Source organism: Diachasmimorpha longicaudata, chromosome 9 (assembly GCF_034640455.1).
Source record: "Diachasmimorpha longicaudata isolate KC_UGA_2023 chromosome 9, iyDiaLong2, whole genome shotgun sequence".
Lineage (NCBI taxonomy): Eukaryota > Metazoa > Arthropoda > Insecta > Hymenoptera > Braconidae > Diachasmimorpha > Diachasmimorpha longicaudata.
Window position 1 is genome coordinate 7,405,262 of NC_087233.1, and position 27,229 is coordinate 7,432,490.

The 27,229-nt window shown below is 42.9% G+C and overlaps 2 protein-coding genes and 1 long non-coding RNA gene across 4 annotated transcripts in view; 2 read left to right on the forward strand and 1 right to left on the reverse strand.

The window, feature by feature from the left end:
- Nucleotides 1–3,332: 3,332 nt before the first annotated feature.
- Nucleotides 3,333–27,229, reverse strand: part of LOC135166052 (protein vestigial) — a 42,578-nt gene continuing 18,681 nt past the window's right edge. Inside the window, exons 2-6 of one of the 2 annotated variants that reach the window (XM_064127982.1) lie at nt 16,869–17,076; nt 16,511–16,669; nt 13,586–13,706; nt 13,273–13,499; nt 3,333–4,650 (exon numbers count right to left, since the gene is read on the reverse strand). In XM_064127982.1, the coding sequence (XP_063984052.1) occupies nt 4,595–4,650; nt 13,273–13,499; nt 13,586–13,706; nt 16,511–16,669; nt 16,869–17,076 (771 nt within the window). In that variant the 3' untranslated portion in view covers nt 3,333–4,594. Of the gene's footprint in view, nt 4,651–13,272; nt 13,500–13,585; nt 13,707–16,510; nt 16,715–16,868; nt 17,077–27,229 lie in introns of both variants that reach the window. The other variant, XM_064127981.1, reaches the window with a different exon arrangement.
- Nucleotides 5,374–8,254, forward strand: LOC135166055 (uncharacterized). The gene is made up of 3 exons (XR_010299622.1): nt 5,374–5,886; nt 6,065–7,508; nt 7,916–8,254. It is a non-coding gene; the product is annotated as an uncharacterized LOC135166055 (long non-coding RNA).
- LOC135166054 (uncharacterized) lies at nt 23,657–24,888 on the forward strand. Its single transcript, XM_064127984.1, has 4 exons — nt 23,657–24,172; nt 24,238–24,357; nt 24,530–24,649; nt 24,779–24,888. The coding sequence occupies exons 1-4, from the start codon at nt 24,019–24,021 to the stop codon at nt 24,880–24,882; spliced, it is 498 nt and encodes a 165-aa protein (XP_063984054.1). The 5' UTR covers nt 23,657–24,018; the 3' UTR covers nt 24,883–24,888.

Sequence of the window (27,229 nt, forward strand, 5' to 3'; positions counted from 1 at the left end):
TAGGTGAGCATCGACAGGGAAAAAGTTGGACATGAAAAAAGAATGTTTGGCATGACGATTCAGAATTTTTGAAAGTTATCCGCTGGGGAGATAAGCCGTGATGACTCTTTCAAGCATTTGTTTGCTAACCTATTGATAATGATGTTTGTTTTGGCGGTACAGAGACGTCTGTCGGTTGACTGAGTGAGTTCGCTAATGCGAGGGTTGATTATGCTAACGATATCCCCATTTTTGGTGGTTTAAATATTTTGGGCTCCAAAATAAAACTTTTCTCGTGTACAAGACGACTCCGTACAGTCGAAATCGTCCTTTGGAAAGTTCAGGAAGAAATTGAAACCATCATTCGGCTTTGAAAAGGAAAAGTGCATGAACCCCAGAGGAGAAGAGAGAGAACACCCTCACCTCTTCGTGTTTTTGCTCTGCATAAATGATGAGCCCGGGTATTTTAATGAAGACATTCCACGGCTGCTTGGCCCCTGGAGGAGGCTGCGCTGGAGGCACTCCAGAGTTGAACGGAAACCGCTCCGCTCCCTCTGTCCTCGTCTATTTCTTCATTCTTATATCGTACGATTTTTTTTCATATTTCATTCTGCCCCGCTCTAGTTCGTGTCGTCTCACCGCCGATATAATCCGTCTTATTTCACTTCAACGTGGCCCAGGCGCCTTTAAGGTATCGACAGCTCCACTTCTACCCTGAACACTCGACTCATTAGGCTCCACACTGGATGAATAATATTAATGCCATTCCGGCTGATGTTTCGTACGTGATGAGCTTGAATGAGGGAGCAAATGGCTGAGTGATAAATAGACGAATCGTTGCACGTGCTTGCCAGTTGCATCCATCAACCCTTGATTTTTTTCAGAAGGGGTTGACGGGCAAAAGACGAGGGTGGAAAATGCAGGTGCACGAATTAAAAATTTTTCAAGTGCTCAGACAATGTGATGTCTAAATGTCTAAAAAAAATTAAATTCAAGACTTTGGAAAATTTTAATTGAAAATATTGTTAGAATTGTTGGAGAAAATGGGGTGGATTTTATTCCGGTAATTTTGACACATTTAGGTTGATTACATCAAAAGCGGTTTCACGTAGACGGAGCACCTTTTGAAGATAGATAAAATGAAACTGTGTAGGTGACACTGCCGAAATATGTTGAGTCGGCATTCCTAGACATTTTTTCGTCCTTTGTCGTTGGACTACCCGGCGTCACTATGTCATACACCGACACAACGAAAGCCTCCAACGACTCCGAGATCCATTCGCTCACTCTCTCGCTCCCTCACGTCTCAGAAATGCCGAACGAGTGAGGAGCAATTCGATAGATAGGCGCGATAAGATCGACTGCGGAGAGAATTATCGGCTCGCCGCTGCTGGTAATTGCGGGGGCTGTGTAGAACACGCGAGCATTCTATTTAATTGTTGCTGCGGTTGTTTAATTATTCATTCACACGGAAAATCGGCGCAGCTTGAATTTCTTGCGAAAAATAAATTATTTTCATTTTTTTAGCTGATTGCCTTTATTCAGTTGACTAATTGGAATTGATATTATCGGGTTATTCATTAATTTACAACCCTGACTATTTAATTTCGTACAAAGTGAGACCGAGAGGATTGATATTTACATTCACGGTCGATTGTTCCTATCGAATTTTCTTCTCCATTGCAGGGAGTGCGTCCGAGGGGTCTTCCGCACCCCTACGGTATTCAAGTGGGGTAAAATTGAGGGGAACAAGTGTACGACATCCACGTGCACATCCGTAATATGTTTAATAATAATATTTTTAGAATAACTGGCTCTCAAATAATTTTTTTTCGCTTCTAGAAAGTTATATTGGGTCTGACTCATAAAGGAAATGAACTACTTGCAGTCAAGTACTTGCCCATTTCTTATTCGCAATTGTTTACCGAATAAAAAATTTTCTTAATGTTATTTGCTTGATTGTCCATCATGAACTCGATTGACTTGGAGGTGCAGTTGATGGTGACACGAGCGTTGGACTGGAAATATTGGCGCCAGTGAAATTACATTAATCGACTTCAATAAACACATGACGTCAGGGAATTCACTTGGTTCGGTGAAAAAAAATTGTCGTTATAAAAATTTACTATGCCTTCGGGTTGAGGTTTAAGCTGGGAAGGCTTGAGATAATGTGAATTTATCTTTGATGAAAAGTTTATTGGACCAGTCACGGCGTGGCGGTACAGGTTAGTCATGACAACTGGGTAAACAGAAGATTATCACCAGCCGATGCCATAATTTAATAAAAATGCCGGTGTGAAGAGCTATTTGCATCGATTTTAATAAAATTAAAAGTTCAGAGAACCTTTACACCATCACAAATATATTGATGACCTATCCAATTGCTCAAAGCCAATCATCACATCAGTGAATCATTAAATTGAGGCCAGTTGATAAGACAAAATCTTTCAAAATAATCAATCACGTAATTAATTATGTAATGTTGACCAGTCAGTCAAGTTCAGGGTACATTTTTTGTCGACAAAATAGATTCTGCTCTACAATAATTTTTTTTCATGCAGAAATTCATCTGCGAAGTACCCGAAAAATTTAATAAAACAGTAGCAAAAGCCAATAAATCTTGAAATAAATTATGGCCCCCTGGCAGGCCCAGAAGGTGTGCGGTTTACGATCTCTAGATAAGCACTGAACAAAAGTCATGTGGACAAGATTGAGAAAGGTAAAAGGACAAGAGAAAAGAGCCAAGACGTCCAAGATTTACTGGGCGCCCTCGACGCTTTTGCGTCTCCACCTCAGCACTCCCCCCCTCTGTAATTACCGAAATCCTCTCCCCATTTCTTTATTTTGCCTCTCCGTTAGCCCCTGCGCGGTCCCCTCATATTTTTTTCCTCATTTACTTTTAATTTATCGACCAGATTCCCCCGATAAATCAACGAAAATTATTTATTTCATCTGCCGAGAGAGAAGAAACAGTCAATTGTTGAAGTGTAATTTTTTTTAATACTGTTTACCCGCGCCCTCATATTTTTACATCGATGGGTTAATGATCTCGATCTCTCCTCTTTCGTTGTCTGCTATAAATCATACGGTTCCGCCTTCTTTCGTCTTTTTCATTCGAGCGTACGCGAATGTAAGACTCGAGTATGTATTTTATCGTGTATTACGAAATATGTACAGATGTCGAGACGTGGAAAAAAAGGGAGACAGGAAGCCACGTGAGGACCACGTGGGGGGACTTCCTGGGGCACACGATTTGTACAACTCGAGGAAACTTTTCAGATGAAAATTCCTCTCATTTTCAATTAATAATTTTTTATTAATTTCATTACTCCTACATTGTCTTTATACTCCTAAATATTTGACAAATGTACAATGTCGCATTCACGGTTGAGTTATTAAACATTACTTCACTACACACGCACCTCCAGTAAAAAAAATCCCACGCTATTACGAAACGTTAAAACCAAAACTAAAATAAAAGAAGTTCTTTCTGATTTATCAGGACAACTTTGTAGAATCCCCGTGTGGAAAGGTCCCAGGGGTTCGGGCTCTCCGTCATCCCCGATGTTCCCCCCACCGCGGGCGGCCCAACTAAATTTCCAGAAAGAGAAATTCCCGGACGAAAATCCCGACTCATCGATATCTCGTTATTAAAGACGCCCATGTACTTGTGTCAAGCGGTCCATGGAGCTCATTTCCGGGTGCCTGAAGGTGTCGGGGTTAATTAGGGCTTCTCTCATGCTCCTAAAGATCCGCCAGATGTGTCAGCGATGGCGTTTTACACGTGTCCCAGAGTCCAAATCGAAGACTCGTGAAAATCGGGGGAAAAATTCGCCCGGAGACGTGTAACGGGGAATTTCAATATCGTGCGTTAATTGCTCACTCGATTAAGTCCCCAGGGGGGTAGGAGACAACAGCTACTTAGCGAACCGAATATTGAGTTGGGAACTGATTTATTTAGGGAAAAATAATTTGGCTTTTGGAAGGGAGTAATTAAACCTTTGGAGTATGTATTTATGTATCATTTACTCGTGAATTGTCAAGTGGAACACTCCCACAGGATATATATTACAATACAGCGTTCATGTGGATATGACGTTATGACAAGAATTTCATTCAATAAATAGATCATTTTTCCTTTGAAAAAATTATTATAATGATACCTACTACTGATGAACTAGAGATCCGTGGTTTGTACACTAGAGAGCATGTACTCTGTACCATTGTTGATCGCAGAATAGAAAGTACTTTCGAATAAATAAATAATCCCAATTACGAATTCGCCAATTACAAATTTTTCAGCCACTAGAAAACCATTTTCCAATTGTAACATAAAGCAAAACGAGAAATTTCTATTCCGCGATCAAATTTCTCCTGGCATTCACTTCAAAATCGTGAAATGGTGCGTGCAATTTGCAATCTACCACTACATGTCCCATAATTTTCTCACCTTCACTACCTAAACAGCCTTAAAATAATTAGGTAACACTATGTACACACATCCCACATCACTGGGCCCCAGGGTCGACTGCCTCCCACCAACAGAGTTGTAACAAAAAATATTTTCAGTTCCGGACGCGAGTCATCACAATAATCCTCCCGAGTCCCGCGTGTTCTAGAACCAGAAGAGATCCTTGGAATCCTGTACCTGTACCTGTACCTGATCTAGACCTGAAACCCACAGAAAATGACAATTAGTGCCACCATAAAGTAAATTAATTTGCATTAATTCGGCCTCTCGGCGTAGTCCCACGTTAAAAAAAAAAGGCCCGAAATATAATTCCTCTCCTTCGATTTGAAATCGGTGGGGATTTTGAGTGATGCGAGGGTGCTGATTCGGTGATGGCGCCCGCTGCGACACCACCGACAAGGACGGATGTTCCCCGGGTCTTTAGTCCCACACGGTGCGTCACGAGATCAAGCAGTTGAGATCTCCATGTTAAAGCCAATGTTACAGTCTCTTTTATCTCGGATCTTGATACGACCGGGGGAATTTAACTCGACTGATCATCGGAGACGATTAAAAGCTCGTTTATGGATACGAATAATGGATTCCTCTCGTCCACTGATGAACAGAAAAATTCATTGGCATTATTATGCTGAAGATTTACGTTAATACAATTAATACAGTTGTTACTTGCACAACTCGCAATTTATTTCCGGTGAGTTCCGATAAATTAAGTAATTAATAATCATTAGGTGAAGTATTTGTGAATATAGAAAAGAATGAAATAGAATTTTTCGATTGTTTGAAAGGGAAACAATTTAAACAACAACCCTAGACAGACAGTCTTATCATCTTTATTGAAATTTCGATTAATCGAAGATATCAACTGCTTCAAGGCCACGCGTCGCCACGTGCATGACTTTATCTATCTGCTATCTCCTCTCGGATGTGCAACAACCCGCGAAACTGTTTAGAAACGAGCGGACAGACGGTACGAGTTATTGAACAACGAGCTTCCAAAGGGATACACGTGCCTGCGCGTGTGCTTCTACCTGTTCTCTTGAAGTCAAATTATTTTTTTTTCGTGATACTGAGGACATCAATCGATCTTTCCGGGGGAAAGGGCGGGGTTAAGCGTTGAGTATTATTCGATGTTGGAGCCAGTGATCCGGAAAATTGTCAAGAGGCGGTCGAACGGCATCGAGACACTCGAGTATCATTTGATAAGAAAGATTAGTCGACAAGTTGTCGAGAACGACCCACAGTTAGTGGTGAATATGTTTCGATTATCGAATCGTATTATTTATTTGTTTGGGCACGAGATTATGGCGGGATGAATGGACTTGCTGGGATGACCTTCGGGGGAGGGAATTTCCGGGTGCGGTATTCATGATTATTGGCGGTTTGTGCTGCGAATAGGGCCAATGAAATGTGGGGATAATATTCCACTGAAACTGACGGTAAGAATTTGCAAAATTATTATTTTTAAAAATTAGTCTCGACTGATTCCTGAACGGTAAAGTCTTTTACTCCAATTTTTCTATCAATTCCTCACATCGATGGGATTTTTTCCCTCGTAGAAATTTGTTTGTATCAATTGAACTAATTGAATCTCATTCTCGTACTTCAATTTCACAGCGATGTCTATCGACTCCGAGGAAACAATTATAACCGGCATAAATCTCTTTGCGGCTATAATAATTACCGGTGTTGTGAACAAATATGGAAGTTGCTGACGAATAACTTCAGGAATTCTCCACTACAGCCGACTGGAACATTCTTCTCAGTTATGAAAAATTTATGGATCTGGATTCACTCGAGTGGAGGAGAATGAAGTCAAGTTGCACTTTTTCAAAGAGAAATTCCGTTCTATTTCCGCAACTATGTAGAGGAAAAAAATTAAGTTGATATTTTTGCATGTGGAGAAATGCAATGTGCGATTTGTCCACTTGATATTTGTGCTCAGATATCACGAGAAGACATTGAAAAGTTCTTCGAAACTTCCGAAGACACATCTGAATTTTTTTCGTGAATTTTCTTGCGCCTAAAAAATCTCATTAATTATTTAATTAATGGGATTTATCGCGAGTAAGTAAAGAGATATATTCCCACGGTAAAGACATCAGCTCATCAGTTCATCATTCAAGAAAATAATTCTGGGCTTACGAATAGATTTCTGCCCCCAAAAATTCGTAATCCCCCTCTAGATCGTGCGAATATCGTCTATTTTGATATTACGGGTAATAGATATTTCTAATCGATGAAGGCATCATAAATCTCCGACTGCATTGAAACCCGGTGGGGGCATATTATCCGCCGGGTGGTGCACAATGTCAGAGCAAATATGTGGCGCATTATCCGGGAACAAAACGTCCGAGGGGCCCTCGAGGGTTGCAAATGGGGTGTTGGCTAACCCGAACAATATTGCCTACTATTTGTCGAGTCACGGAGTCAGGATCTCTCCTGCCTCCCCTCGGGTGAGAGACGATGGTTTGTAATTCGGGGGTGCGATGATGACACCAGTAAACAATATTTCAAGCTCATTATTTTCTAAACACTTTTTAGAAACGAATAGAAATTATTTTCAAGACAGAAAGAATTTTTTTTTCATTGAAATAAATTATTTTTCCAGGGGTTGGACATTGCAAATGTAATTCCAAGTGCATCCCCACCCCTGTCGATAGTTTCAGTCCACAAGGTGGAAGGAAAATAAGGGCTGAGAGATCATAAAACATTAGCCCCTAATTCTCAGTGGATGTGACAACGATTGACGTTGAACATCGCCCTCTCTCTCGGCTCCACTCACGCGGGGGTTTATTGGATTCCGGGCGCAGCGAGGGGTCTCCAGCGACCCCCATTGATAAGGGTCATCACAATGCTCCCTGTGTACGGACCTCAGTCTCTCTAGAAGACCCCGGGAAAACGGACAATGGAATCTCTCGTTTAATTTAACATTCAATATTCGAATGTACGTGTCATTCAACCCCGCACCGGCGCGATTCACTGCCCCTTAAAAGTATCTCAGGGTTGAATTTTCCAAGGGAAACGGGGAAATTGTTTCGCGTTTCTTCACGAGGTCTTGGTGAGATCTGGCTTTGTTATTTAATCGCTTAATTTCGGGAGCTTTCGGTGCCATTGGGGTGGATAAAGGCTTGCGAGCCCAAAAGATCATTTAATCGTTGATTAAAATTAACGACTTTGAGGTTTTTAGTGGTGAAAATATCCTCGAGAATCATAACATTTCGCGATAAAAATAATTTAATGGGTTAAATTACATTTTACTTAACAACTGGTGGGGCAGGACAGGCTGTCCGTCAATGGAAGTCGAATGGAAAACCGACTTTGAATGCTTTGATACGAATTAATGAATCTGTAATCAATTAGAATACCTTAAACGACTTTTTAGGATTCTTATTAATTATCGAGAAGTATTGCCCGGGTTATCAGTCCTCAAGGATATCCTCAAATGACCTGAAATTTTATTTCCAGTGATACAAAACACCTCGAGAGATCAATGTAGCTCTGGTGGCGCACTGGCCGCGTTGTCGGACCACTCCCACCACTCGGCGGTCTGACCAATGGTGCCGTAGCTACTGGCCGATCCCAGGAGTGCAGCCGTGGGATTTCTCATCCTCCTCTCTTTTGCTTTAATGCCCGTTGTGACGTCACAGGGACGCCATTTTCAAGGCGCGTGCCGGAGCGATAATACGAGAGAGAACCTCAACACCATCAGAATCCAAAATTCGGACCTTTAAAAAATCTCGGGGCCTTACAAAATCCTTCAAAAAAAGTCTAGTGCAGGTGAAATCGAAAAGTGAAATAAATCAATTTTTAATATCTGAGGTTGAAAAAGTTCTTGGTACTTCATGTTCATTGTTTATTTACTTCAGAGGTCTATTTGGAATTTTAATTAAGGAAATCTTGATCCATATAAACTTTAGTTAACAAAAATCCGAAATTCTCAAATTGAAAAAAATTCTGGAGCCGTAAAATTGTTGAGGAACTTTTGGATAAACTTTCCAGGGAAATTTACCGATGATTCGTGAACAATTTACTGCGGTGAACGAAAGTAGCAAATACAGAGACAACTTTTTTACGCGACCGTCGAAAATAATTGCCCCGAGGCCAGTGGACAACTCACGCCTGGAGCACTTATTTTTATCATATTTCTTGCACAAAACATTTCACATCACTCACTCGAGTTACCCAGGACTTGTATGAATTTTAAATTCGAGTCACACATATTTTTGCACCTTTTGCCCTAATGGAGGTGAATGCTGTTGGCGAGGAGAAAGAATTCTGGTGGAAAATGCATGATGAATAATGCAGCGAGGTGTATTGAATTTGTCAATCGTGGAGTTGGAGTATTGGCAGACTGAGGGATTAATGGATTTTGTCCTAGGGGCAATCGCTCACTTCAGGTGCAATACCACCGGAAAAAGTTGGCTTCTCAGGGTAAAACGGACTGAGCAATTATCTACGGGTATTTTTTTTGATTATTCGAATTCAACTCATTGAGTGATACCCCCTTTTTCGATTTATTATAACCAAATATTTTTCTACTATAAAATATCTTCGAAAAAAAATAATGACCGCTTTTTACGACTCTCAGGCCATTTTGCAAGTGAAAAAAATCACCCGACCATGTACAGATGGTCACTATCTTTGTCAATCGAAATCTCGAGTAATTGCGATGTATCTCTCTTAATCGCTGCTAAACGACAGCCAATTTATTCCATTCGAGTTAATTTACGCAATTATATAATTACTCTCGAGAGGACGGTGAAAATCCGGACGATCGGGAGTGAGAGGTGAGGAGGAAGAGAGGGAGACAGTTTAATGCTCGTGCAACTGCCTAAACGGGCCGTCACTCTCATCTCATGTCCAGTGTTATACACTCGTCGGACCGGGTAATAACAGGTAGTTTAATTTAAAGAGGTTTAATGATTTCGCGGTGGAAGTCAACGTCAATTTTAAAGACTATTTTCAAAGTCCGTACTGAGAAATCGTCTTTTTCGCCCATTTAGTCCGCTACCAGACTACTGGCATTACCTTTACTCATTAAAAATCGAGAAACGAGGACAACAATGGGAATTTAATAAATGTCTTCCGTTCATTCTAGCATTAACTTCCGAAAGATATTGTTTATATCTTTTCAAACCCTCAAAATAATTAAATAGACGAGATTGTCGGAGCACTCAAGACCTCGCGATTTCCCCAGCAATGATGGTTTACCAAGAATGACGGAGTATCACTCAGATCACATCAGCAGAGAGAGAGAGAGCGAGGAATCGAAAGGGATGTGGGACGATAGCGAGGGGGGAGGGTACGGGGAGTTTAGTCAGTAGCGCACGCCAGTTGAAATAGTGAACGTTGCCGGCATTCCTTTGAGCAAATTCTTGAGAACCCGTTTGGTTGGATCTATACGATTCAGTCGTGTATCTCCGTGAAAACTACTCTCAAAGGTGATTTTAAGGCGAAACAAGGTGGATTATGTGGCATTACCAGCGCCAATGCAACAGTGAGCCCTTTTCCAGAGGCAATATAGTTGCGAATACTTGGACTTTTCCGCTTCGCACTGGATAACGCCCTTTTTCGGTGGATCAACGGTGACTGGAAATAACGGCTTTTGCCCGAGGGCTTGGGGGTGGGAGTGAAAAATGACGGGAGAGGGTTGAACGAATGGCTGCCGAGGGCTGAATCAGTGACACCAGCCGAGGGGGTTGCGGAACGAGGGTCGACGCTGCTATCGATTTTGAGCCCTCTTTGGGGTATATATTCACGTGTGTTGGGGAAATATTCATCGAGCGCTTGGGGAGATGAGGGAGGGAATTTTTTTCGGAGGAGGAAAAGGGCTTGCGTTTGAGGCGACCGATGAATCGAGATTTTTTGGGGCGAATAACGTCGGGTGATGTTTAGTCGGTGAAATGTGCGGTGGAAAAGGTTCCGAAAATGGGAACTGAAAGAATAATTTTGATTTCTGCTTTAAAAAAAATGAATAGAAAAATACTATCATTTTTTCGCATCAAAAATAATGTTTAATTTAGAGTGAGCATCATCTCCAGTGAAAAAAAAAATCTCTTGAAGTGTACGACCCAAATAAAAAATGCAAAAATACTCAGGAATTAAAATGAAATGCAATTAAATGAATAAAAAAAAAAGGCGTGTTAATAAAGTCGGCGTGCAGCAAAAGACCGAGGCGTGGCCAGCGATGGAAGGCGTGTTCCTGACTCGGGCCGATGGAGGGAGTATCAGAGCGCAGTAGCAGCTGCATACACACCCCCTCCACCCCATCCCTTCACGGGGTAGAGGTACACTGCAGAAATAAGAGGAAGAAACACGCTAGAGTGAAAGAGACCGAGAATGCCCCGCGGCGGCTTTTACATCCGCGCGAAAAGTGCCCGGCGTGCGTTTTACACCCGCACCGTTGAACTTTTTTTTACCCCTTGGACAGCTACTCACCCACCTCGTAAACCTTTCATCCACGTCCCAAAAGCCCTTTGTCTTCCAGCCGGCACTGGCCCCGTAGCATATACCGTATGGCACATGTGCATTATGTATATCAGTGGAGAAAAATAAGTGAGGGGAGACGAGTTTTTCGAATCATGGCAACCGGTTTGTCGTTCTAATACACCTGAGTCTCCTCCGAAGATTCGCAGGACCGATAAACATTCGATATTAAGTCGTTTTTAAAATGATAATGCTCGGATTATTCATGTATGAATTGCTCAGCCAATACCGATCGCAGAAATACAAATTGAAAGTTCAATAATTTTCGGATATTTCGGGCCGCAATAAAAAATCGTTTAGTGATTCTCGCGCATCACGTGCTGGCTCCCCAGCGCCACTACTAACCTCCAAAGCCAGCGTCCGCGGACTTGTGACGTCACACCTAAAAACACGCTGAAGATTACAACTGGAATAATTAATCGTTCATGAAAAATCCATAAATAATGAAATTAAAAAACCGGATCAGCTTCCCCGGTACTGTCGCATTAAATCGAATCGATCGATAAGCCGCCCGGCGGCGAGATATCGCTCGGCAAAAATAACAATAAACTCGTTCACGATGGAATGACATTTTCCCAAGGGTGGAGGTTCGAGGTAAGCAAAGAAATCCGAGAAATCGGTATATTGCGCCGTGGGAAGAGGGCTTCTGAAAGCAGAATCATTTAGAATTCTGCTCCCTTCCTGTCTTATATAATTTGACCACTTCGAGTTATATACGGTGAGAGAGGGAGAGACGAGGTATAGAGATAAAAAAAAAGAGGTTAGGGCGGGTGGAGATGGGGAGACGCCTTTTTGCCAACGTGTCCTGAGCACCTCCTGGCCAAATGTTTCATAGGGAGGCAGCTACCGCTCGTCTTTTTGTCCGCAGGCGGATCATTTGAACTGGAGTGAGAGAGAGAGAGGGAGAGGGAGGACAGATGCAAAATGTGATGCGGTGGTGGGTTTTGAGAGTGAATAGGAGATGGTATATCATGGCCCCCATTAAGCTCTTATTAATTGCGGGGATCTGAGGGACCGCCTGCGCTCTTTCTTGCTGGTTTCCTATATACCTGATGGCCGAGACCGCCATTCTGACCAGTCGCATTAAGTAACCATCCACTGTATCTGCGAGGGCTTTGGGAAGGACAAAAGAGACTATCGAGATGAGGGGATATAAACGAAGAAATTCATAGGGTCCCGGCCGACTTTTCGTTCCCTGCACTCATTTTGATTCCATCACATGTTGTACAGTGATCGATTGCTTGCTGCACCAGCACTGCAGCTTTCTTAATATCTCAATGCAACGATCTCGTCCACCGAGAGGAGATGATGAATCATTTTTTTTTTGTGAGGTCTCTACTTGAGGATTTGTTTTTGGTTGAGATTTGTCGGTAGGGGGTTGATCATCAGAATGATAATATTTCGTGTAGTTTATAGGTGCGTTCATCGTCTACATGAATATAACACGACTTTAGGGGCTCATTTGGTCGGGAAGATTGAGTCGACGTCAGTAGCGAGACACAACTCCAGGAAATGTTCTCATTGAACGTTCATTAATAGCTTGAAATAGCATTCTCCCTCATTGGAGTGAGACTGTAGGACTGCGGGGCATGACGGGATGGGGGTGGAGATGGTGAATATCGGGGAAGTGGGGCCAACACCGCCCCACAGATAGACATACGACGCACTCAGAGATAAATCAAAATAACTGTGATTTTAATCTTATAATTGTCTTCTTTATTATAAATATTGTCTTTTGAATATATATTTATATAGTTTACAAATAACAATTTACACAGCGACGTGATATCTGACATCGTCTCTTTTTCAGTTTCATTAATCTTTCATTTTTTTCATTTTAAAACACTACTTGGGGTGGTGTTGGCACTTCTACCCCGTGTATACCGTAATTTTGTGTATGCACAATATTTGAGAATGACTTTTGTTGCAAATAAAATGAGAACACTCAATTCTACGGTACTAATTAATGCTAATGTCTTCGTGACCTGTACAAAGCGACTGTTTTTCGTATTTAATTCTCACAGAGTTGTTCATACTGCTGTCGAAAATTAATTAGCTGACTTTGTTTACTTTTTTCTAGATATAAATTTGATTGCTTTTGTCTAGCTAAAGTACAAGGTGCGAGGGGCCACTCACGTCCGAAATCATTAAGTGAAACTGATATACCTTGACCTCTTCCCGTTTTGTTCCCTTCATCCCTTGATGAAGTCGATCAAAAATGATTTCTCTCACGTAAAATCAACTCCATTTTAACATCCCCGTATCACTCAATTATGGAGTGAGTGGCCACCTCGACGCTGGGGACCATTGTTAATTTCTTCAGGTCCAATACTCACCGGAGAGGGGCGCGTAAGGCCCATGGGGGTAGGGGGGCGCTGACGACGCGTCGACGAGGGATTGCGACGGTGTCGCTGACGTCCAATCCTTGTAAGACGCCGCTGCGTGCGAGTGATGTGCCGGGTGGTGGGAGGTGTGGTGCCCGAGACCTCTGGCGCCACCTAACAACAGGCCGCCATAACTCGCCGCTGCCGCCATGTTGTGATGATGATACTCGTGGACGGCTCTGACAATTTTATGGAACAGAAATTAATTTTTTAGTGATAATCTTCCAACGAACCCGGGGAGAAGGATTCCGAAGAGATTAAATACCTGTGGTGGTATTGGGGGTAGTGGGGATGCCATGGGTCCGTTGCGTAATCGTAAACGTCGCCGGGATGTTGGCTGTTCCAGAACGATGGCGGGAAGTTTCTTGTTGACATTGGGATGTTTTCTAGAAATAAATATTTGTACGTATCTATCATGAATGAAGTACTAAAAGGTTCATGAAGCTCATGATGGCCAGGTAAGGAGTACAGAGACAAGGCCCAACCATTCGAAATAAAATACTGCAGACCCTGATCTGAGCTTCCCAACTGTTTAGTGACTATCAGCTGATCCTGCTGACCCTCAATGAGGGGTAAATAAGGGCTCAATCATTCACGCCCCCATCATCCTCCCACCTTCGATAAAATCTCACCACCTCCCCTCTTTCCTCTCTGAAAACTTCAAAGCCCAATTCCCTAATCTGAGCGAATCTGTGACGCACCGGGTTATATTGTAATTCCCGCGCGACTTTGGCTCAACCCAGAGACAGAGACAAAGCCATTACGACACATATCAGTGGAACGAAGAAGCCCGTGTTGTCTGCATTGTTTCCCACGGATGGAATGCCGGTCCCTGGGAGTATCGGGGGCCTCATCCTCACCAGTGTGTCGGAGTGAGAGAGCAAGGGGACCCAAGGGCTTGAAATATGCTTCACAGTCGTGTCCGCGCCCCAGCGAACCGTCCGATTGGCTTCCAATTCTCATCGCCGTCAGTGTATAGATTCTACCACCCTCGTCCCCTCTCCCACCCCCTCCAAGACTATTGGAATTGTCGCGATGGGCAAACGACTAACTATCGCGTTAAATATTGCGATTTGCTTAGACCCCAAACCAAGATGCGAGAACGATAAGTCGATGCTGCCGCGCGCCTCTTCACTTTCCCCCCTTTTCCCCCACCCCTCTTACTTTTTATTTATTTCTGTTTCTCTTGCCTTTCTCATTTTTTTTTCCCTCGATTTTTCGTCTCTCTCCCGGACTGTCCGCGTCTCTGCCCCGGGGCTGTCCTTTATTTATTAATGCAATTAAAGAAACAGAGTGTCGGTCCCCTGCGCGCAGCGGTCTCCTGGGCCTGTCTTTCTTCTACGCCGATGGGGCACTCTCACGACCGGGTGAAACAAAGATGGTGACACGACAACAGGATAGTTGAGGGGGGAAAAAAACGAGGGGGAGGCTGAGAGGAGTGCCGCCTTCAGGAGGAAGTGCTCTGACGACAGGATAAGGATAGGGGGTCGGGGGCTTTGTTCGGTTCATCAGATGGTTGGCATATGAAGGTCGGCGAGCTCAGAAGGTGTTTCGAGGGGAGGAGGAAGTGATTTTATGCGGGACCGGAAGTGTAAATGCGATCAAGAGACAGAGAGCGAATTGATAAATTTTTTCAGCTGCATTTTGATGAAAAAAAAATTTTTTCTATGACTTCTATCCCCCCCTCTCCTTCACGATATTGTTTGAATAATTAATCAGTAAAAAAATTAATTCCTTTCTGAATGTTTAATTGTGACGATAGCAATGGCTGGGCGATCGACGGTATTTACAACCACGTCAATACCAAACATGAAAATAAACTCAACCCTCTCATTATTTTTTTTATCACGTCACGGAGTGAAGTATTTGAATATTTTTTTTTCTCACATCTGCATGACGGTGACTTATGTTGGCACATGGCACTGTGCCAAAACTCGCCATTATAAAGACGTTGGTTGCTCACGCGTGCAAGGAGGCGATACGTCAAAACGTAAAGTCTCCCGGTGGGATCGGAGGGGCGGAGGGGGCTAACTCGTAGGGGCCCCTTGCTCCTGGTCTCGAGGATTGATGTACCGACGCGACTGGATGGCTTGTTATTCCGATTTAGAGTGTTGTTCCGCGTGTGTCACACCACTCGCTGAGGTCTTTGAAGAGACTACAGTCGAGCAAACGAATGACTCTGCATTAGTTTCATGGGTAGGCGACTGATGCGGTGCAGCAAAGAGCGCGTGTCAAGTAATTGCAGTTTCTGTCGCTCTATCCGATGGTGAACTAACGTAGTCACATGTAGGAGAGGTCGTCTGTACTCATGCGGGCGTTAATTTGACGGCACAATGCGTAACGACATGCTCAATTTCATCGTTCAACTTTGTTTTTGTTGGAAAAATGTGGTGGCTTTTTAGCGAGGGTTTTTACGGCCGACGATTGAATGGGCGGTGGAGGGGAGGTACGAGATTGAGGGGTCGTAATTGTGGGGGTGGTTTTGGCTGTTCAGGGAACGAGGGGCGGAAATAATTTCCTCCGCGTTCAATCCAACTGATCCACATTTTTGCTTCCAAAAAAATGGCGAAAATCAGAAAAACGTTAAAAAAATTGAAAGCTAAAACTGTCGCTTGGCATTCTTTGCTCTTTAGTTCGAGAAGCTCTTAATTTAAAACTCCGTTCTCTCATGTACATAGAAACGATGAGGAAAGAGAGGAAGGAAAAATTTCGGAGGGTTTGAGGCGCGTAACAATTAGGTCGATGTTGTCTTGAATTCTAAACAGGCTAGTGAACCGGAGATCCTCGCGGAGTTTGCGGTTGGGATAAATGTGGGCTTAAACGACACCGATATAGCAACTCGTGCTGATCACTTGCCAAAGCCTCACTTCACGTTAACCACTCGACTTTTTTTTTTCTTATTCGAGACTTTTTTTGTCCCCCGATTTTTCGCCTTTTTTCCCGGCCTTTTTTCGCTTTTATCTCCGTGAAACCGCTTTGTTATTCACCTCGGGTGCTCATTTCATTCGAGTTTGGCATTTTAACTCCCGGAGCACGGAGGAGGCCCGACAATTGTCGAGAGGGGAGGGCGAGGCTTGTTAGCCCTGTCAGGGCCTCACTTCCTTCGACCACTTTATTACATTGTTTCAGAGGCAATCACTGCCAGGGATTGATCTTGATTCAGGATTGGAAATTATAATTAAAATGTTACCTTTGACTTTATCGTGTGCCAAGGCACGTTGAAAGTGCTCCTCGACCTCGGACGCTGCATCACCTCGGTAATGAGTGAAGACGACGCAATTGGCACTAACATATTGAGCTCTACTCTCACCATCGTCCGAGTCCTCCCCTGTCGTCGCTGCACCTACAGCTGATTGACATATTTCGTTACGAAATTTTGTCGTTATTTTTATTACTAAAACAAGTGGAAAAAAAATTCAAGTCAGTCACGATTAATTGATTGGTGAAAATAAAAATAAAATTCAATGGAAAACCGAGAGATGTTCTCCAAAATTATCTCAGCAAATGAATAAAATTTTTTAACGAGCGCATTAATAGCCTCAACTCACCATCAGTCGATCTATCATCATCAAGAGTTCTCGATGGTTGCGTAGTACTTGCTAAAGGTACTCTAGGTTGGGGTGTAGGTCGTGGTGAAGCTGGGCTCGGGGCAGAGCCAACTGATCCCGCACTACTGGGTTGTCCCTGTGGTACACTCCCGCTGGCAGCGCACAACTCCAATCCCGCTGCCTCCAGTGATCTTTGATGTACATTCAGCTGATCATGGAACAATCACAAGCAAAAATTTAGAAAATATATGGACACACCGAGGGAATGATTGAAATTGAGTTGCCAGGGAGATCGGAATTTTCCCTGAAATGCGTTTAAATCGGCCAAACAGTTTATTACCCCATTGTCGATGGTAACAAATGCTCACGATTTTTCGAACAATGGAATTTATCGGTGCGATTTTTCACTGAAAATTCACTCGCCACTGGCCGACATCCGGATTAAATCGTCATAATTGAATTCTTTGTTGAACAATTGCTGGAATAGTCTGAATAGCGTGATATACCGTTGAGTTATTCCAGAAATGAGACAAATAATCCAAAACATTGAATCGTCATGTTAGTGTGTGAGCAATGCCTTCCCTGGATTCGTCAACACCTAGAGCTACTCGCACTTTCCCCTTTGACGAAATTCTCGAAACGATTTAAAGTGCTGGTGCGTCGACAAGATGAGGGGCGTTCTGCCAAGACCCAGGATTTTGGGAATTTTAAGATGTTTTGGAGACACTCAGCTGACGGCTGACCTTTATTCAAATGCATTTGGGGAATAATCGGGGAGAAATCAATGACGGATTATTGTGACATTCGAAGATTTAAGACGGCATTATATTTGATTTGTCGTAGAGGACTTTTACCGGGGAATAAATTGTGAGATGGCGACATTAATAGACTGATGAGACAGTTTTTGTCTCCCTGTCTCACCTCGCGATGGATTTCTCCCTCCGCAAAATCGCCGATCGATAATCGAAGGTTTGTGGCCTCTCCCCAGCAGTGCTATATTTTTCCCCGCACCCCCTCGATGATGCCAGATAGGCGAAAGGGCGAAGGAAGTGGCCAACAGGATCGGGGGAGGGATTCAAGGGGCTATCTAGCGAGTTCCATTGAGGCGCATAGCGACGCCAAGCGTTGGCGTCCATTGTGCCTTCAATACAACGAGAAACCAGAGGGTGAAATGGGGAAGCTGCAAATAGCACTCGGACTATGTGGCGTCCCACCTCATACCCATCCACTCCCTCCCTCTCTTTCGGCGGTTCGCTTATCCCCGTCACGACCAGTCGCAACGAGACCAAATAGTACGTAATGCTTGCTATTCATTAGATCCCAGCGATGCAAATGCCACCGTGGGTCACGACATTCCCCACCATTTTTTAACCCCCATTCTTATTTCTTCGCACCAGCTTCTTCTTTTCATTTTCCCATTTTGTCAATTGGATCGAGCCCCCTTGGGGTGCGATATCGCTGTTCACGAAGAGTCATTTGGAACGCGCGACTGGGTGTCGATAGGTGGGTTGCGGGTATTCCGAGGATGGGACGCACTGCTGAATGCCAAACTACGCGGTCAAGATGACTCTATTTTGTCGACTGCGGGCTCTCTACCCGGAGGGAAATTTCACCGAAAAATTGTCGTCTTGGAAGCGGAAAAGGGGCTGCAAAGTGATGGAGGGGAGCATTCCAGTCCTGGTATCGGAAATTTTATTCCAGTAATTGCTAATTTAATGACTGCGTCATTGACGGTAACTAGAGGCAGAATCATCCGTCGCTGAGACATCGGCCAACGCCTAACCAATTACGTCCATGCATCATGCGACGAGGGTCGTGCGCTTTTATCCGGCTTGCGTTTCAGTCAGTCGCTAGCTCAGAAATAAGTTGACGGTGATGTATGCCCGGCATACGTGGGGGTGTCCTCATCCTCACCATCTTCGCCAGATGGAGTGGATGAAAAAAAGCCCCCTCCCAACGTCTCAACTAGATGTTATCATTATCTGCTCTAATAAACCCTCAGAGCCGACATTCCATGAACCAGTACATCACCCGTACCCTCACCCGAACCAAAGCGGCCATGAACACCACTGATGACCCGTAGAAGACACACAAGAATAACACCACTCCCTGACACCTGACATTTTCCCTCCGCTCTTGAGTTATTCAAAGGCGGTGTTAAATTGTCCCGAGGAAAGCAACACTAAAAATTGTTTCGGCTGAATTTATCAAGATGCTGGATTGGCTCTGTTGAAAGTACTGAGAGAAGCATACACCAACGACAATGTGGTAATTAATCGAGTCGTTGGGCAACCTTCGACTCTATCCCCCACCCCCTGGGCTGATGCTTCTGCGGGGCCTCTGGGAAGGACGCGGATCCTGTCGCGGTCCTTCAAAGCATTCCTTATTCCCTCTCCCCAGTCCATATCCAATGTTTCTTTTTCGTCGCTCTCCAAACATTTATCCCCTCCCTCCCTCCTGCCCAGATCGTCCACCCCTTTTTTATGAGAGTCGGGTCGGTATTAAGATCAATTTTTCGATGTAAATTCATTTCTTTAAAATCACGTTTAAAAAAATAAATAAATACTGCGGGGAATATTTGAAATTATTGTTCAAGCGAATATCGATTGTACTCGTTGTTTTTTAATTGGTAGTGATTGATACCCGGAGATGGGGTGACGATGATCAGCTCTCACATCAATTACAAAAGTCCTCGGGAGATATGCCACAGGTAGCAAAAGAAATAAAATGGCGATTGAGGTTGCTGAGGGGGAGGAGAGAAGGGAGACGGAGAAGGGTCCCAGTGGGTAACAAGCTACCATCGGGTATCTCGCAATTTGTTTGCCAGACACGGCCATTCGTCGACACGATTCTCCTATCTTCGGGTGAGATGAGAGAAGTCCGACTTCTCCTGGTTGTTTCACTCTTTCCCTGCATTTTCCATTTTTTTTTTCGTGCTGCTGCTCCCCCCCTTTCCTTCTTCCGCTTTAGGGGAGGGATGTTTATCGATAAAGTTCGCGGATGAGCTCCCTTGGGCTGAACTTAACGTTCATTAGCGCGGCAAAACTCACTCGCTCCAGGTGGACAACAACACCGAGGACGACAAATTACGGGAGATCGGCACATCCTTATTTCTCGATTAATCGAGCGTGGGAAACTAATTAAAGGATGTTTTCTTTCACTTTGGGGAAGTCACCTGTTTCCGAGGGTCTTTCCCTATATCTCGGTATCTGGGGAAATTCCTGGGGGTATTTACGAGCAATGCCGGAAGGTTGAAGATGAATAAACATAATTTTTAATGAAATTATGAATATTCAGGAATTACATTTACTGGCTCTTCAAAATTCTGATCATTGTCTCGAGTCAATTGGGTTTCAAAGTGAATTTGAATGACTGAGAACCCGATCATAACCCGAAACACATCGGAAGAACAGGATAAATAAAGCAGCCGTCATTACACTTATGTCTATCAATCGGATGATCACGTGAAGATAAGGTATTCAATAAATATTCCTAAAATATTCATTACCACGTTCCTCACACATTCTCGCGGCATACATCACCGCCAAATGCCTCGAGTTGTAATCAATTTGCCGACAAGTGCGAAGCAACAATTGACAAATTTGTCATTTAATTCCCATTCGGGTAATCAGCGAGGGCCTATCAGCAACATTTCTCGATGTATAATTTCCATTTCATGTAACCGAGCCGCGGTACAGGTGTTACAAAGCGTTAACGCGGTAAAAACGCCCGTCAATATTTGGTTAATCGAAGTACAGGTGCAATCAAGGATTCGCGAATAAATTTATGACGTGAAAACCGGGGGAGTGGCTCCCCGCAGGGGAGGAAAGTATAAGCAGAACAGCCAGGGGAATTTTTGACGAATATTTTCTCGAAATATTAATTTATCCGAGAGAAAGATTAAGAATTAAATTGTAGTCTAGTCGGTGCATAAAAATAATTACTGGACATTTGGCAAGCATAGGGATGTTGTTCAGTCAGTAAATTAATTTTGAATTTCTCGATAAAGAGGATAATGAATTTTCCCACAAAAATAATCTGACCTTCCTGGCTGTGAGGAGAGCGACTTATAATTCAACTGGGTTGAGCCACTAAAACTGAGAGCCCCGAGTTCCGAGATAGGGTAACGGCCCTCTTTAGTGTCCGCTATCAGGTCGCATCCGATATGCCTTGAAACGACGAGAAGTCTGACTACCTACCGCAGTCACCAGGGCCTGTCCAATTCCACTCTGACTACCGTCTCTAATCTACACCCGGTGAGAGCCTCTCAGCAATTTTCCCATTAAAAATATCATTCTCGAGTCGTGTTTTTTGGGGACTCTCGTTGAGGTGAGCGGTGTCGAGAAAGTCTTAAATCTATCATTAATGAAACTAGCGATGTCACGTGCGTATGGTGAGGGGACGGATGGGGAGGACGTTATGGTAATTAACGGAGGGAGGGGAAAGAGGGGATAGGTTCGTCGTAAAACTGGGAGTCTCCAGGGCTCGTCATTAGAGATCACGATAATGGCGCCACACTCGATGAAAGACGCGGAAATTTATGAGGGATATTATCATCCCAGGAACACACGGAAATGAATATATTCATGTCGATTAGGTGCTTCACAGGATCTGAATAATTTTCAATTTTCAAAGAATAGACTAAAAAAATCTCCTTTGCTAATTTTTTTTTTTAAAACCTTGTGAATTTAATTGAGCATTAATTGAAGAATGGGAAAAATTTTAATTGGTCAATATCAGCCACTTGAGATTGATATAAATGTCTCATATGTTTTCCATGTGGGTCATTTCCTCCGGCGTAAACTTGTTTCCGTCAAAATTACTCTAGATAAAATGAAGGCACTTGCCGCCCCTTTCCCCTGAGAAAATTCCCCAAATTATCAAGATTTTTCCAGCGATTAAGGCATATCCTGCAGATTTAACCGAAAACTTCATGGTCTTGGTCAAGTAGAGAAAGCGTGACGCGCGACTAAAGATGGCGCCGGGTTTGAGCTGGTGATGGGCGTGAAAAATTTTACGAGAGGACCTGTCCGAGGCAGCTTTTAGCGGACCTAATCTGACGGCGGGTATTCCCTAAGTGATCATAAAAGACGGAGTATGAACTCGTGAATAAACTGTTCAGTTGGTTGTAGTTTATGAGTGAGAAGTGTGAAAGACTATCTCGCGTGATTGATAATGCCGCGATACAAGTGCGAATAAAAATCATAGACTTGAAATTTTCTACAATTTTCAAGAAATTTTTGTGTTCAGACAAAGGCAAGTAAAAAATTTTATTTGCAACTTGTATTTAAAATTTGTGAGGTCTGTAAACTTCAGTTCATTTAAAGCAGAAAAATCTCTTCTTGATTTCTAATCTCCTCTGAATATTCAGAGGATTTTTAATAAATTCCTAGAATTTCTAAATTTTTCCAGGAATTTCTCGAAAAATTCCGTGTTCTCCCAATAAAAGAAAAATGAACTTTCCTTCGATGCTGACACTAATTGGACCAGACCTGGCCCCGATATTATGACATTTCATTGCGTTAAAGCGGATGAAATCGATTCAGCGCTACGTGGTGCGTAAAAACTATCGCGAACGGACGTTGCATCGATATATATTCAATGGATTGGCTGCACAACCGGGAAAATCGATTAATTATTGAAACGACACACTCTGGAGGCACAAGGCTACTCCTAAACCTTTCCCGAGGTGATCACCAAGTCAATTTCTCGAGATGCGAGGTAGAACACGCGCCATCTAATGCACTCCGTTGTGTCTAACGATACATTTTTACCTCTCGTCATACGTACTTTTCCTCTTTTTTTTTTTTCGTTCACATTTTTTTTTCTTTTTTCACTTTGGAAACATGCTACCGATCGCATCGCATTGGCCCCGTTGGCATCGAGGACACGCTCTTGCCGGTGCGTTTGATGCCGCAAGGACACGACGAATCAAGAGAGAGAGATCCTGCAGGATGATACCATCTGTACCGGTTTTTCCAAAGGTCAGATCTAATTTTTCGAGGGACGAGGTATTTTCCCCGTTGTTGTAAATCATGTGACGATATTCAGAGAGGAAATTGTCTAGTCCATAAAAATAAAAAGATAAAATTGTCGTTGTAAAATGTTTTCTGAAGAATTTTTCTCATCAGCGAATCTTCTCCATTATTTTTCCGGATATTCTTCCTCTGAAGCCAGAAAATTCCCCTCCGGGAGATCAAATTCGAATAAAAAATTCAATTTACCCATTGCAACGTCGCATCGAAGTAACCGGTGATGTAAAAATATTGATGCGCTGTAAAATAATATAACCGAGTCGTAATGCCCTCGCTTATCCTCAAGATAAAATAAATAAAATTGAAATATTTTCCCCGGGACTGGGGGACTTTAACGCACCCGATCAACTCAAAGAGTCGTCCAGGACTCGTACAGAAACGAAACAGTGATTTGAGTATTTCGATCGGCATGCGAGGAATAAAATGACTGGCAAAGGTGGAGAGAGGTGTACCCGGTTGATCGGTTTCTCCCTCGGTGTTTCGCGCGTGTCGTCGAAGAATGGCGCACCTAGGACTAAAAACGGAACAGCCCGGTGGAATGCAACTTTGTGCGACACACAAGCGCACCTTGATGCCTCTGATACTGAACCCCAGCGGCAACTTATCGTGCACCAACGAGAGAACGAGAGAGAGAGAGAGAGAGAGAGAGCAAAACATCTATACATTCGCGAGGTATCAGAATGACGACATTGCGGGGACAGTTTGTACGTGAGATATGGGAGAATGATGTGGAACCGATAATTGTCCCACACATCCCAACAATGCGCACTGGAGAATCCCATTCCGTCTGTCTTTTGCCATGAGGGCTATATCAATAGCGCTGGGAGAAAAAAAAAGAGTAAAAATAAATACGCAAAGTGGTTCGCAATATTCTGAACACTCATTACTCAGTAATTAATTATTCGTGTTATCTGAGAAGATAAGGGTATTAACTGTGGACATTACAAAATTTTCCGCCTTGAAATTTCGGAAATTGATTAATCAGTTGCTCCGTTATTCCTAGTCAATAGTGGATTTCGAAATCCCTGAGATTTGTGAATAGAAGACCCCTCAAATGAGAGAGCTTATCTTTCGCAAATACCTAACGCGAAACACTTGTATTTACCCGACTTTCGATGTTGGGGGTATTTAAGGAGAAGCTTCAACTTGAAGTTCCATCAATTGTAATAATTCTACCACTTCAACTAGACTCTCTACCCAATTTCACGATGAAATTCCTCGCGATTTTCTTCCTCATCGCCGCGGCTGCCGCGTCCACCGACACTTCAGGTACGATAACAACTATTCAGAAATATGTCTTATAAAGATCAATAAAAATTTATTAATTTCTTCAGGACAAAAGTGCAGCGCCGATAAGGAATGCCAACCCCGCCCTCCCCTGGGTGTCAGGTACTATTGCGAACCTGATCTGAAGATCTGTTATTCCAGGCAAATCTCATCCCCGAACCCAACAGGTCCGTAAAATTAAAACTGAAAATTTAAATTGTTGTAGAATGACGCGTTGGATTTTTAATATTTTTATTACCAAATTTGGTATGAGTCTAGTTGAAGGGTTGATATTCCGAGGGATAATAAATAACTACATCGTTAGTTGAAGGGTAATTTAGTGAAATAAATTATTTCCAGACAAGCACTGCAACACCGCCAAGGACTGCTCATCCGAGCCTCTGGTCGGAGTGAAATTCTACTGCGACCCCTCCACCAAAACTTGCTACTACAGGCAAGTTTTACCCCCCCAAGTAACAGGTATGTATTTTAAAATCATCTTGAACGATTCCTACTCTCAACACCTCTTAAAATGTTTGCCATTCCTCGCTAAAATATTCCCTAGAGTTGTCCTTCTTCAAATTGTTTTTATAAATTTATTTTTCCTAGACCGTCACTGCGAGACCAGGCATGACTGTTATGCACCACCAGTGGGAGTTCAATTCTACTGCGATATCAAGACACAAACCTGTGCTACCAGACCAATTGTTTAATTTCCGTTAACAAAAAATTCTACTCTTGTATTGAAGGTAATAATTTTAAAAAATTAATTGCCAAAGCAATAAATAAATATAGTCACAAAATGAAAGAGAATTTATTCGCTATTGGAGACGTTCAAACTGCTGGTTATCCCCTAAAATTCGGAAAGTATCGATTTTGTTTATAACTCAGCAATATTTTCTTCAAGTCCCTACCTCCCGCTGGAATGTCCGCGCACCCCTTATTCGCGTATCATTTTTCACCCTCACAATCTCGCGTCTGATCAGTGGCCAGACCTCCTGACTTTTCGTGACATCGGGCCCCTGACAGTGACGAATCGAAAGACCTGAGTCAACTTCTCGAGTCATTCAACACAAGATGACTCCTCCACTCGCCCCTGGCCCAACATTTTTGTCCCCAATACTGGGCAGCATTTAGACGATGGGGCCAGCAAGATTCGTGACGCAATAAATATTAAATCGATGGGGGATTAATCGGTAGGGGGAGGAATTGAAACATTGGGGAGTTGCAGCAATTGCCGTAGATACATCTACGTGGCGGATATATTCTTTTTCACTGGTGGAAAAACAGTCAAGGTGCAATACTCAACTGTCTCCCTGATGGGTGAGTGACAGGTGATGGGGACCCTTTCGTCGCATTATCTCTTGATTTTTTTACTCAACTCCCAAAGTCAACTGACTTCCCGACTCACCATTTATGATCGTGAGTTGACTAAAAAAAAATTATTATGTCGAATGCCTCGAAACCAGCAGATCCACCTAATTGTATTTAATTTACTTGCTTTTCTAATTGGACGATTATTAATCCCTCTCATCAACAAACATTTGCGAAGGCGCTTTCACAAATGGAGAAGAATTCAATAAAAATTATCACGAGAAGGGCGAACATAATTTTTTAAATTCACGAGTGAATTGTTTCCTCGATTTTTACCGATGATTATCTATTTATTGAGAGGCGAATCAATTGTCGGATTACTCGAACCGAAAATCTCTGTAACTGTACATAAATAATACAATTAAAAAATATAAACGACGAATAAAAAACGTGAAAAAGCCCCATCAAGCGATGAAAGACCGAGATAACTGACGACTTATGTGAATAAACTCTCATTCCACCTTGGCAATCGGAATCGCTGCTAAATGATGAGAGTATTCTCACCACGTTTTCTATCCACGCTAGAGGAAGGCATATGCACGGCGGATATGGCGGATCTTCAAAGAGCCGGGACCGTTGGCATCGTTAATATAAATTACCCACGCGCGTCTACCGCGCGGGTCCTTCTCACTTGCAATGATTTTCTTCTCGTTTCTCCATTGGGTATATGTGTTAAAAGCCCACCAATCTCTCATCCTTCTTGGATTTTCTCAACACCGTCGTCGGTGGGGATACGACGACCCTCGTGACACTCAAATACTGCTGCTAGTGTGTGTCGACGTATTACCAGATTCCACGGAATGCCCATAATTTTCAAAGGCCTCCTTAATATTCTGGCTTCTGTCCTACCATTTTGCGAATCTTTAACATATTTCAGCATTTTTTATTCTGGCATTCTTCGCGAACCATTTCTCAATCTAATTTTTTCACTCATTCACTTGGCAATTAGACTATGAATTTAATTCTCTTAAGTCATGGATGAAAAAGTGAATGGAAAATAATTATTCTCGTAAAAATAAAACGGCCGCAGACCATTGGACATGTGACAGAGCATCATTTTCCCTGTCTTGTTCTATTAATTAAAAATTATATCCTCGTGACATGCGCCTAAGAAAAAAAACATGTACATGAAATTACGGGCATTTAATTCGGCCGAGACAATGTGGTGTGCAAGCTGCGGTTCGCTAACGAGCCCCGACTTAAGTCGTGCCCTTCGATAAGTATTTCGCGATCTGTCAAATGGGCACGAGTCGCGTCTTTAATGACGTTTGCAATTAAAAACTTCCCTAAATGACGACTCAATTACCCAAGACATTTGAATTAAATGTGACATCGAACGCCGTTGGGCCTTTGTAATTTAATCAGACTATTCTATTCATTGAGTTTATAATGGAAGTCCTGCAGGTACTGGCTCCCTTTAATTGTCGGTTAATAGTCTGCACCTCATTGCGCCATGTCTAGCCGAGCTGAGGGGTGGAGACCGGCTAATTGAAATTCTCCCACCAAACCAGGGAACCTCGAAACTCCGTCAATTAACCAGTTCCCCATCGATCGACTTGATCTTCCGTAGTCACAAGCCCGGGGAACGAAATTAGTTAGTTTATTTATTTCCACAGAACGATATTAATTTTTTATTAAACTCAAGTATTTTTTAAAGGATTTTTTAATGATGAATTAGTGAATTAT

Bases quoted from the DNA above. Each gene is read 5' to 3' on its own strand.
- LOC135166054 (XM_064127984.1), top strand. From the start codon at position 24,019: ATGTTGGGGGTATTTAAGGAGAAGCTTCAACTTGAAGTTCCATCAATT. The intron at 24,173-24,237 runs GTACGATAACAA...TAATTTCTTCAG, and splicing joins CGCGTCCACCGACACTTCAG to GACAAAAGTGCAGCGCCGAT. The intron at 24,358-24,529 runs GTCCGTAAAATT...AATTATTTCCAG, and splicing joins CTCATCCCCGAACCCAACAG to ACAAGCACTGCAACACCGCC.